Source organism: Vipera ursinii (assembly GCF_947247035.1).
Source record: "Vipera ursinii genome assembly, chromosome: 3".
NCBI classification, from domain to species: Eukaryota; Metazoa; Chordata; class Lepidosauria; order Squamata; family Viperidae; genus Vipera; species Vipera ursinii.
In genome coordinates, this window is record NC_139516.1 from 49,923,231 (window position 1) to 49,935,995 (window position 12,765).

The 12,765-nt window shown below is 37.7% G+C and overlaps 1 protein-coding gene across 1 annotated transcript in view; it reads left to right on the plus strand.

Moving 5' to 3' along the window:
- Window positions 1-327: 327 nt before the first annotated feature.
- IP6K3 (inositol hexakisphosphate kinase 3) overlaps window positions 328-12,765 on the plus strand; it is a 31,824-nt gene continuing 19,386 nt past the window's right edge. The window contains exons 1-2 of the mRNA XM_083360378.1: window positions 328-443; window positions 8,120-8,515. Of these exons, the coding sequence (XP_083216504.1) occupies window positions 8,320-8,515 (196 nt within the window). The 5' untranslated portion in view covers window positions 328-443; window positions 8,120-8,319. The remainder of the gene's footprint in view (window positions 444-8,119; window positions 8,516-12,765) is intronic.

The window sequence follows — 12,765 nt, forward strand, 5'->3', positions numbered from 1 at the left end:
ACTTGCAGTGAAAAATACTGAAACATGTTCCCACACAAGGTTTCTCTCACTGGATTCTCACATACTGATTCAATGAACCTTTGGTTTGCATTGAGAAAGCAAAATTGATGAGGCAACTCATAGTCATAGTTTTGTTTCTTCCAATGTCATAGGTGTTTTTCCCTTTCCTAGTGTCTCCATTTAACCCCATGTAGTCCAATTGCATCAGCTGTCGGCTGGATATAACACATGCCTGCCAAGAATGTCTAAGAAGGTCAGGTGATGGTCCACAGTCCAACTTGTTTCTCTCTCCTACTTCCAGATCCCACACTAAGGCTACACAACCTAGCAAGACTGCAGTATTGCAAAGCAACCACAGCAGATTCACACTCCTGCTGATTGTGGGATACTCACAAACTACTGTGGGGAATGAATGTAATGACTGTCAACAAAGGAGCAGTTAGGTAAGTAACTGTTTTTAATGGGATTGGTCTGTATTCATTTTTAAAAAAACTCTAAGGAAAACTCTCCATTTGATTCTAATACCATGGTCTGTTGGAGCTGATACTTAAACTGGCACATACCTTGTCCGTTTGGATCAGGAAGATGGTTGGTAAGAATGATAAGGGACAATATTAATCCAGAGACCTGAACAATAAATTCTCTCTAGAGAAAGCTGTGTAAAACGTTATGTTTTCTATTGCAAACTAATTGAGGTAACTAGCTAGCCTTTAAGATTTCCTAAATCAATTTTCCCCAATGAGCTGACTTTCAAAACTTGAGCACTCAAAGCTGATTCAACTGACTAGAAATAGTAATTAAGGTAAGTGAAGTCCAGCACATTTGGAAGGATATGATTGAAAAGCCTGAGAGACTACAGGAGAACTGCTTTGGAAAAGTACAAACCCCAGTGCTTCCTGTAGGTTTTTTCCTTTCCAGATCCTGACCTGAATGTTGCTGTAAGCATAGAGAAGAAATGAATTATTACTATATAGTCAGTGGTAAGCTTATTCCATTAAAACACTAACCTGTCTTGAGTGATGTCATTTTGGAAAGGTTTTGTACATCACTTTTAAGTGCTTTTTGATAAACCTAGTGAAATATCCATAGCCTTTTACATCAACTGAGGTTTGATATATTACAGGAAAAAGCTCCCAGTAGCCAGCCAAATATAAATCTGAAGCAATTACCAAGAAGAGTATACATTAGTCTCATAGTCCTACTAAAATATTTCAGGCAGACAAGCTGCTAGCGGCGAATGAATGGCAGATACCTGTTGCAAACATGTAGTTTCTTCACTCTTCTTCTCTGCTTTGACAAAATCATCAGAAATTTAAAATATGGCTAATGTAAACCACAGAGAGATTTCAGGAGTTAGCACTGTAAAAAGCTTAAGAAATAAAATGACGGGCATGGTTACAGTATTTGAAAATGAACACTGGTCCTACCCATGGGTTCATCTTCAAAGGAATGTATGTCTAAGCTTTGAGAAGTAGAAAGAAGTATATATATTTTTTCATTTTGAAAGTTATGATGACATTCAAAGTTCGTACTTGAACTTTGGAATGTCTTTGTCTGATCTGTCTCCTGATTATTCTAATCAGGGTATTATGCCACCACTATATTCAGACCACAGCTTGTTTTAATAAAAGCATTACAAAAGACAATGGCAAAAAGAATAGAGGCTTGCCTTCTCCCTTTCCACCTCTTACATAACAAAGGTTCATTCTGGGCCAGGTGCTCAACCTCTAAGGTTTGAAGAAGACAGTTACTGTATTTGTGTTTCTGAATCAGAAGCAGATTCTCAGAATATTCTTTGATTCAGGTGGGTTTGTCCTGGAAAGAATTGGGCCAAATCTACACTGCAAGGAAAATATTAAAAGCCAAGTGCTTTTTACCTGGCTGAAGAATGGTTTAGACAAACCTTGACAGGGAAATAAGGTATGATTTAGGGCCACCCTATCAAATGTCTCCTGTGAGTCAAGCTTGACTCCTAATGACTACATAGACTCATCCATATAGCTTTATCAGGCTCCCAAGTAGACGAGAAGGAAATATAACAATGTGAACTAATTTCATTTTATTATAAGATTATATTAACAGAATCTTGCAAGTACAAATCTCCCTCCATCTGTTTTTACTGCCTGATTAGTTAGGATGGAAACTTTTTAAAGTTTCTTCTCTGCCATTACTCAATTCCAGGCTTCTCCCCCTGGGAAGCATCTCTTCCCCCCACCCTCTCGTCCATCATTCTCATATTCCATTACAAGCTTTTTGGCAACGTGCTATAGTCTTCTCCAAGAATCTGTTTTTGTTTTATTTTCCTACTTATCTTATTATCCTAGGATTTCCTTGTGGTCTCCATTCCAAGTGCTACTCAAATTTGAGTCTGTTTAGCTTTCAAATAACACTAGCACTAATAATAGTGCTTAGATTTACATGCTGCTTCACAGTGCTTTTCAGCCCTCTCTAAGTAGTTTACAGAATTAGCATATTGCCCCCGACAATTTGGGTCCTCATTTTACCAACCTTGGAAGGATGGAGGGCTGAGTCAACCTTGAGCCAGTCAGGATTGAACTGCTGGCAGTCAGCAGAATTAGCCCACAATACTGCACTGCGCCACCACAGCTCTTTAAATACAACCAAAGTTGCTTGCCTTCTGCTTAGGCTTGGCCAAATATATATTTTAATTAAATCTTTCTGATGTATATTATCCTGGAATCCATAGTTTAAAAAGTTGTGACATACTTTTTATTAAAAAAAATAATTAAAAGCAAATAGCAAAAGAGAGCTATAAACAAGCGACTGGTTGCTTAGCAACCATTCAAAGTTACAATGGACCACTCCAGGGCTACTTATGACCCAGATTCGAAATTCAACAGCCAGGCCCACTCTTCAAGATCATGAGATTGTACTTCAAGCACTTGGTAACCAGCCCACAATTACAGCCATTTGCAGTCATCTGTGGTCCTGTGACTGCGATTTACACCTTTGGGGTCAGTTTCTAGCACTTACTTCAAATTTCTGGCAAAATGTGCCTATTGGGGAAAATTGAATTGCTTAATCACTGTGGGGTTCTCTTAACAACCACTGTCACTTAACAACCATGGCATTCACTTACCAACTGCTGCAAAAAGAAAAACCTGGTCCAGCCATGTGATGCCTCAACGTACGACTGCAATCGGACTGTAATTCCATGCTCAATTATGCTTCTATGTCAAGGACTACCTGCAGTGCAGCCATAGATACCTCATCTCACCCCCATTAGTCCAAAAGTCTTGGCAAGAGGCAGAGCATTTAAGTGGCCAATCAATCCAGGAAAATGTGACTCCCATCTTTTCTGCAATCCTCCAGCTTTGCAAAGCAGTCATATAAATCTTTTAGTGAAACAAATGGTGTCTTTCTTTGCTTCATGTGCATGAGGGATGCTGGGACTAGCTATAAACTTTATGAACATCATATTCTTTCAGGAAAGGAAATGCAAGATTAAAAGGGCTTGGGGTTTGTGCAAACAAGGATTTATGGCATCAGGGGCTGAAACGTGGCTCCTTGCAGAGAATGGAGCTTTTCATTTGCAATGTTCTTGTCACCAAGGATAGTTTTTCTTTTAGGTAAGGGAAGAGAAGCAAAAGCAGATTTAGAAATACACTGAAGGATAATACAGCATCTAGTCATCATGCATGAAATAGCCACATAGAAATAGTAGAGTCTACTAAAATTAAGCAATTTTCTTCCCATATCTACAAGCAGCTGTTGATCAGACATTAAGTAATGCAGGTATAAATCAACAGGGAGACTTAGCTGTATATATAACTCTGTGGCTATAATGGGAAACTGAAATGCACAAAGGGAAAAGTAAGTAGATTGCATCAATCAACTATTTTTAGACCTTTGGCGTTAGCGGTTGGTTCCCTTTTCTCAATGTTACCTTGTGTGATCATGAAAACTGGGGCTTTGGTGGAAGAAATGTGAATGCATAACAGTCCTGTTAAAGCTACTCTTGGGAATAACATATTCTAAAAATCTGACTATAGTGGTAATTACATCTGACTCCCTAAGCCAGATAAAATTACTTTGCAACTTCCTCTCTGATAATTCTGCTTCTGCCATTGAATGCTATGGCCAGGGAGTGGCCAGGGCTAACTGACCATCTTGTTTTATTCTAAACTAGCATAGTTTCTTTGGAATGTTTCTGTTAAAATTAACCATCTCACAATAATGAGTGCTAGTACTGTTTGTTTCTTTATGCATTTATTGATATACCATGTTTATTATTTTTATAAATCAAGGCAGCAAGCTTACATAACACTCCTTCCTCCTGCTATTTTCTCCACAACAACAACTTTGTGAGGTAGGTTGGGCTGAGAGAGACGGACTGGCGCAAAGTCACCCAATTGGCTTTCATGCCAAGCAGGACTAGAACTCAGGGTCTCCTGGATTCTAGCCTTTAGGGTATCCTCCTCACCGACCAGTTGAGTCTTGTTCCAAAGAGGGTGTCCTTAATACATTCAGTATGGGCAGTTTATATACGTAGGTTGTGAAAGGATGCTACTGATTTTCCTTGCCTGAAAACAAATTATTATCATTTCTTTGAATTTATTAGCAGAACTAAAGAGTCATCTTGTAAGGGAGATGGTGGCATAAAAATTTAATCAATCAATCAATCAGTCCTATAGCCTGTAAAAAAGCACACACGGGATAAAAGCAGGTTCAATAGCTTGCTATAAGTTCTAGTCATTGATTCGATCAATGAGGTTTGGAAATTGCACAGCTTCAGAAATTCAGAGGAATCCAATTGTCCAAACCAAATATACATACAATATATACACTTTTTAAAAAGTTGTGAGCTTAACAGCCTTACCATATAGAAAATAGTTCAGTCATTTACATTGTTTCAACCTATGGCCAAATGAAGTGCTACCATTTAATAGCATTGAGGAAAACTTTGCATACAATTTTAGTTTTGTATTTAGTTTTGTATTTAGTCTATCCTTAGTCTCATTGAGGACAGGCATGAGAAACAAGAATTTTGTACAACATCAAGATTAAAACATCCAAACGTTAAAAAAAGGACTCTTGCCTCCTTTACTGTTGCTAGCAGAGAATGTTTTCATACTTATTGCTGCATTTTCTTCTTAATTGCAGAAGATTTGCCTGTCTTCAGGTGGCCACCTGTAAGGGCAGCAAAACCTTAAAAAAAGCTTAAGAAATGTTTAAATGGCACATTTTCTTGAAAATCACTTGCCTTGATTAGGTTCCTTAACTGAACTTCCAATTTGTGCTTTAAAATTTAACATTTAACACTTGCAAGCTTACAACAGTACTGTTTAAACACTGTAAGTCAAAACCATCCTGCAGCACACATCCAGAATCAACTTCATAGATTCTTGTCGTCTGCTAGTTAAAATCACATTTTTTTCTAACATTTGTACAATCCTATCTTGTCTTCCAAACTGAAAACAGTGTCCCATAGGTCTGGTACACAATACTCCCAGCATGATCTCACTTCAGTGTTATTTAAGAACAGTATTATATTGGCAAATTCAATTCCCTTCCAAAAATTCCAAGCATGGAGTTTACCTTTTTTTACAGCAGCTGCTTATGGGTTGACATTTTCAATTATGCTGTCCATCCTGACTGCAAAATCCCTTTCCTGATTAGGCAATCCCAGTTCAGTTTCCATTAGCATATATATGAAGTCCGGAGGCTTTTTTGTCCCACACTTTACTTTATCCTGAATTGCATTTGCCATTTTCAAGCCCAATCACCAAACTTGGACTCCTTTCGAAATGCTTCATAATTTATACACAAGTTTAAAAGCACCAGTTCCACTACTATATGTACATTTCACCACTGTTACCTGTTTATTCCCAGTATCTTGTTTCTGAATTTTTTAAATCCAAATGCTGGCATTTCTTCTTTTATTCCATGTCAACTGGGTTAGCTAAGGAATTTTATCAGATGGCTTTTGAAAATCTAGGCATACAATAACACATTGCCTACATGCTTGTCGATGCCCTCAAAAAAGGCCTAGGAAATAAGTGAAACAAGATTTTCTTTTGCAGAAATTATTGGGGGGGTTTCCAGAAAGGCTTGTTTTCCTGTTTGCTTATTTTCTCTTTAATAATACTTTAAATTTACTTTCCTCAAAACAGACGTTAGGATAACTGGTTTCTAGTTTCCCTTACCAGTGTAACCACCCATAAATCTCTTTTCAAAAACTTAGGTCACCTTGACTGTTTCAGACGTGGTAACAGATTCCAACGTTGAAGAGAAGTTGAGTATTTCTCTATCCCTCTTTAGTACTCCTATAATGCTCCAACTATCAGTCTAACCAATTTTCTATTCCAAACAATCTGGAGATCTTTGTCTTTATCTTAATACTCTTTGCCAAGGATATGCAGACAGGGTAGTGACATAATAACATTATTGGAAGGAGATGGGGGGGCAATTTCCTGCTTTAAAAAAAGTTTTCTCTGTGTATAAACCTATTGAATCTAATAACTATCTTTTGTGTAAAGTTTCCCACTGAAACTTGTCAGGAGACATAATGTTGTTGCCTAGCAGTTTGCTGTCAAATTTCAGCACCATAATCTTAAATCTGGGGACAACAATAAATAGGCTTGGAAACAGCCTGCAGACTACTGTAATGGGTTAAATGACAACATGGAGCCAGAAGACATACTGCTGCTATTCCAGACCCTGAGTCAGATGAAGAGGCAGGTGCCACGATCCCACCTGATTCTATTGATTTTCCTCAGAGTTCTATCCAGAGTTTAATCTAAGTCAGGTCATGTCATGTTAGAATGTCTCCTGCTCTCTACTTTCTATTATCCTCTGTCATAAAATCACAATCTATGTATGTTTGGTATGATCCCAGTCTTTATTGGCTATGCCTTAGGTACCTTGAAAGATAACAATACAATATTGTTTCTTATGCCCCTTCTTTGTTAAGGACATCCTGACCTATTGCATAACTTTAACCGGGTTCACATATTGCACTAAATCTTGTTTAATTTGTTAAGTAGGTCATTATCATCTCTGTGAGCCACAGTCCAGAAAACTACATTAGGAACCTAATAGGAAATGTCAGCCCAGTCTTTGTGTTGCGATGTGTGCAAAAGTGAGGGACTCGACCAAAATTGAGTAGGTTGTCAGTCATAGAGGAACTGTTATGAATATCTGTGGTATAAACACCACAGGGAAAAAGATGAATCCTGAATCTTTGTAAAGTGAAGGGGAGAGGAGAAGAAGTGAGGGAAGATCAAAACCTACCTCCTCTACCTCTATCTTTTTTTAAAAGGATGTTTTGTATCTGTTAACATGGAGGTACAACTACAGTTCCTTTGCTTCCTTTCACCTGAAGTCCCATCAAAACTTATAATTGATTTATTTGAACAAAATTAATAAAATAATAAAATAAAATAAAATAATACAATAAGATAAAATAAAATAAAATGCCCTGGTGTGACTTCAGGAGGGATAGGAAGAAGAAGAAGAAATCCCTTCCCCAAGTCCTAGTGCTGAAGTAGGGAATGTCCTGATCTCAAGTGTCTTTCGGAAAGATATATAGTGTGATGGTAAAATGATTCCCTGAAGGAAGGATAAATATCCCTTTTACTAACACTATATTGTTAAAGCCCAGAGACGACTACTATTCACAGAGCAATATTAATAACCTTCTTGGTAGGGAACATTTTGCTCCTGGGCTCCATGAATGAAAGTTGAAAAGTCAATTGGGAGCAGCTTTGGGGTAAACAAATTGAGCATTTTTTTTCTCAACCTGGATTCTCTTTAACAAGAGACAAGAAGCCCCTTATTAATAAGCTAGATGGCTGTCAGAATGTCCAATTGGGCTGCTGTCAGAGAAGCTATTTTAGCCTGACAGCTCTCCTAGTTTAACTTTCCTTATCTTTTTACTCAGATACTGCTATCTGTGCAATCTAGCTAGAATCCATTTTAGTCTTTCAGACTTGGAATCCCAGAAAATACCTCACTCTTTTCCCAAAGTTAGGAATACATCCATTTCACATGTGCAAAGTTATGGGCCAGGGTGCTAAATATTATATGCTGTAACAAGTGCACTAAGGATGTGTTACAGGAGAAGGCGTGATACCATTTCCTTTTTTTTTTTCCTCAGCTGTTGAATTTATCCTCTTGGGTGCAGAAAAGTTCTGGAAGGAATATTGAACTGCCAGGGGGCAGATATGCTTCATAGCTGAGTTCACTTGCTGCCATAAAAACCTCCAGTCACCTTCTGATCCTCATTAGAGAGCGGCTCCTTCATTTGAGACCCAGCAACAACAATCAGCAAAAGACTCCAGTATCTCTGGTTACATCATGGTGCAGAATAATCTGGATATCGGGGAAACTAAGAAAGGAATCCTGCTGGAACCTTTCATCCACCAGGTTGGAGGACATATGAGCATGATGAAGTATGATGACTTCACTGTCTGCAAGCCACTTGTCTCTCAGGAGCAATGGTTCTATGAAGCTCTTCCAACAGCAATGAAACAGTTCACCCCTCGTTACAAAGGTAGGGCTAAGACTCAAATCTTGAATGCACTTGTCTGGAAATAAGAGCCAGTAGATTCTGAATAAATGCAATACAGGCCACGTTGCAAGGTTAACACTGAGAGGTTAAGGGCATGAGCTTAGCAAATGATGCTTATAAAAATATATCAGAAATACCACCTCTCCTGCTCTGGTTGCCAGGAAAGAAGTGAAGTTACTAGACCCTGTTGCACAGAGAAATGATATGTTGCTCAAAGCCATTAAAAATATACAGGGTGAGTTGTTAGCAACTTGTGAAAGAATGAAATCTGAGACAGAAGCAAGAAAGTGATTGTTCTGTCTTTCTTGGTATTTGTAAGGCAAGATGATCTCGCGATTCAGGTTGCTCTATAAAAGCCTCACTTGTAGCAGTTGTCCTGCCTTGGTTACCAAATATTATGGCTGTCCATACAGCATTTATCATTTTTTCAAATTTCTGTCTACACATTGTTCTTTGAGTACTTCACATCTGGAAACAACTTCCCGGTTTCAATGGAACTGTGTCTAAAAACCTATAAATATGTTATATGCAGAGAAAATTGAATACTGTAGGACAGTGACGGAGGATGGCACATGCCAATTTTAAAATAATCTGCCTTCCTAATAAGTAGGCTTGCAAAGAGTAAGAAAACAGAAAGATTGTAATACTTATTGTGTGCTCTTACCAATTAGAGATGAAAAGTGACCTTTTTAAACGATGCTGAAAGTGAGGGAGTGAAATATTTTGTTGTTTGAAATGACAGATACCATGGATTCTGTTGTCCGATGGTCATGTCCAGGAAATAATTGCATTGAAGTTATTTTAAGATAAGATTTGATACTGGTGATTCTCATTAGATTTTGGTAAGGCTGGGTTAATAGATGGGGGAAAAAACCTCAGTGTCTTATCGGCCAGGATGCAGCCAGTGTTACTTAATGCTTCAGATGAACAAACTCCTGTCAGTTAAAAGCTAGTTGCAGTTGTGACTGCAAACCCAGATGGTTAGAATCAGTGGTGGGATTCAAATAATGTGAACAACCGGTTCTCTGTGTGGATGCTGCTTCCCGAAGTCCATTCTGGACCTGGGCAACAAAAAATTAGCTACTGGTTCTGCCAAAGTGGTGCGAACCAGCTGAATCCCACCGCTGGTTAGAATGCTTTACCAGTTTTATACCACAACTTTGGGGGGGGAGGTTTAAAAACTTTGAACACCCATCAAAAAAAGGAGAAACAAAAGAGATATTTTCCAATACAAAGAAACAGAAGAAGAAGCCAATTTAGTACTGCTAGAAAGATCTCCAAAGTCCCCTCATTTAAGTGTTTTTTTCCATTGATGCTGATATTTCAGTAGTGATTGTAAGTTAGTCCATTTGGACTTTGTAATGTTTTGATTTCATTTAAAAAAACCATCTGTGCACATTATACCTCCTGTAATGAGATGATGTCTCCTGGACTGAAAAAAAGGGGGGGGGAGAACCAAGCCTAAAGCTAACTAGCAATAGGATGGGAGGGAGTATTTTTCCATAGTTTATTATTCATTATAATTTGATTTGTTTTAAATCGTGTGATTTGTTATTGTAAAAACCTGACTTGGAAGGACTTAAATTGCAGAAAAGCTCCCATTCTGATTTTGATCATTACTCATTCCATATGTGAGGGGCCCGATGATCTTGGACTGGAATCTCTTTACATACATACCTCTTTCATGTTGTGGGGCTTTTAGTTGTCTCAGAAAGATAAGCCAATATTCAAAGATAATAATAATAATAATAATAATAATAATAATAATAATAATAATAATAATAATAATAATAATGGTAGCAGTAGCAGTAGCAGTAGCAGTAGTCGTCAGAAGGGACCTTGGAGGTCATCTAGTCCAACCCCCTGCTCAGGCAGGAAACCGTTTACCATTTCAGACAAATGGCTGTCCAGTCTCTTCTTAAAAACTTCCAGTGTTGGAGCATTCACCACCTCTGGAGGCAATTTGTTCTACTGGTTAATTGTTTTAACTGTCAGGAAGCTTCTCGTTAGTTCTAGGTTGCTTCTCTCCATCCGTTGCTTCCTGTCCTGCTTTCAGGTGCTTTGGAGAAAAGCTTGACTCCCGTCTTCTCCAAAGCACCTGAAAGCAGGACAAGAATAAAAGCATGAGAGAGTGGCAAAGAAAAATACAAAAAGTTTACACTACTTAATCAGATGATATTCATCCTTGCCCATTTCCTGATGTGAGAAAGTAACATAAAATGAAATACTGGGTGATCAGATACACAATGCTAGCCTAGACATGTTACCTAATTTTGATACTCATAAGTAGCACCTGTTCCAGGATTTCATAATCTCTTGGCCCAATTCCCTTTCATCAGAAATACTGTGGGAAGATCTCTTTGCATTTAGTCATAGGTTCCTTAGAGAAATGGTAGGATACAAATAACAGAGAAACAGAATACAAACAAGCTTAAAGCAGTAGAAGTTGGGATAAATCCATTGCATGGTAATTATTTGAATGACTGTAATATATTTTGTAGGGGACTGCATTTAAAGTCTATCCATAAATACAAGTTTGCGGAGAATATACTGTAGCAATAGGATTTCCAAGATTTAGGATTATGACGGTGTTAAGCCAGTTCTTCAGCTTCTCTGGCTTATTTTCCATTTCTTGGCCTCAATTGCCTATCTGAACCTTGTCTCCAATGTGGAAGTAAGATTCAGCTCCCAATCTGGTCAATTTTCACAGAGAATTTTTTTTAAAAAAATTACTTATGCCAGCCTGCTGAACCTTTAGATTTGTTCTCACAGTTTCTGAAAGATTGCCTATCAGATATTAATATTTTCTGTAAAAAATATTTGTCATTATATCATTACATTTTTTGAAGCCATACTAGAACCCTGGCTACTTAATAGACTGTAAAATCAGGAAAACAAAACATAAATAAAGTACAAACCAGGTCAATAAAGCTATACACTAAACACACGTCACTTCAAATCAACAGTGAATTTTTGCATAATTTTGTTAAGTTAAATTCATGCAGACCCAGAACTTGAAACAAGCCCATTTTTGTAAGAGAAAACTTCATTTTGAGATATAAAAAGAGCTTGCAGTCAATAATTTTCAAAATGGATAGGAAACAAATACATTGGTATGAATTATGTAATAAGAAATATCGCTGCTTCAACCAAAAGTATTCCATCCATTTGCTCCAATTTTATAATATATATTCAGACTGCACATTGCTTCATTTTGCCCTGACTGTGAAGCAATGGAAGATAGGCTGACCCAATTAAAGCCCCTCCCACCCCATTTCTTTCTCAGAGGCAAGTTTTAAACATAAAATAGTCCCCCTGGGGCTGAGTTGGCATTTTTCCAGCTGAGAGCTGTTTTACAAGAATGCCTGCATTTTAAGAGTTCTTATCTTAGCTCAGTAGAATATATAATCGCCTCCCACATCTCTTACTTCATTCTTTTACCATTAACATGAAAACATCAAGATGGCTCATTTTCCCTTGAAAAATAATGCATACTTTAGAGGCGTTGCTTCTATTTAAAAAATAATAATCTCTCCCACTCTATAATTTTGCAGAAAAAGCTATGAAATGAAGAAGTCTTTTCACAAGTGCTAGCTCCCAATAAAATGTTTTCTGAAGTCCAAGTCTCTGTAATAGAGCTACCACATTTGGCCTGTAGGAGTCCAGATGAGGCTCTAGTCTAGATAGCAACAAAAGTGTACAGAAAATCTTTTTCCCCTCTATCATTTAATAATTATCTGAATTTTTGCAGCTTAGGTATGGTAGGTCTAATCCAGGGGTAGGCAACCTGGACTTTTTTATGACTCATGGACTTCCAGAATTCCTAAGTCAGCATAGCTGACAGGAATTCTGGGAGTTGAAGTCCATGAGTCATAAAAGAGCTGAGGTTGCCTACCCCTGGTCTAATCTATAAAAAGTAGCATTTTTCCCCATCTTATTTCGCTGTCCCACTGTCATTGTTAGCTGGTTACTAGTGTCCCAAGAAGATTTTATATCCAATGGCAGATAAATTCACCCAGGCATGTTCTACAAATGTTATTAATCAACAGCTCAGTTATATGAATCTTTCACAGATACTGTATATCATGAGGAATGCATTCAAAGGTATTCTTGTAATTACACTCAAAGGCAACTACTTTTTGGTGGGCAAAAAGGAAAAAGACTTTGTAGTTTTCAGTATATAGCTTTTACTTTTAGCAAGAAGGCATTTCATGTCTGCACATAAAGTGTTG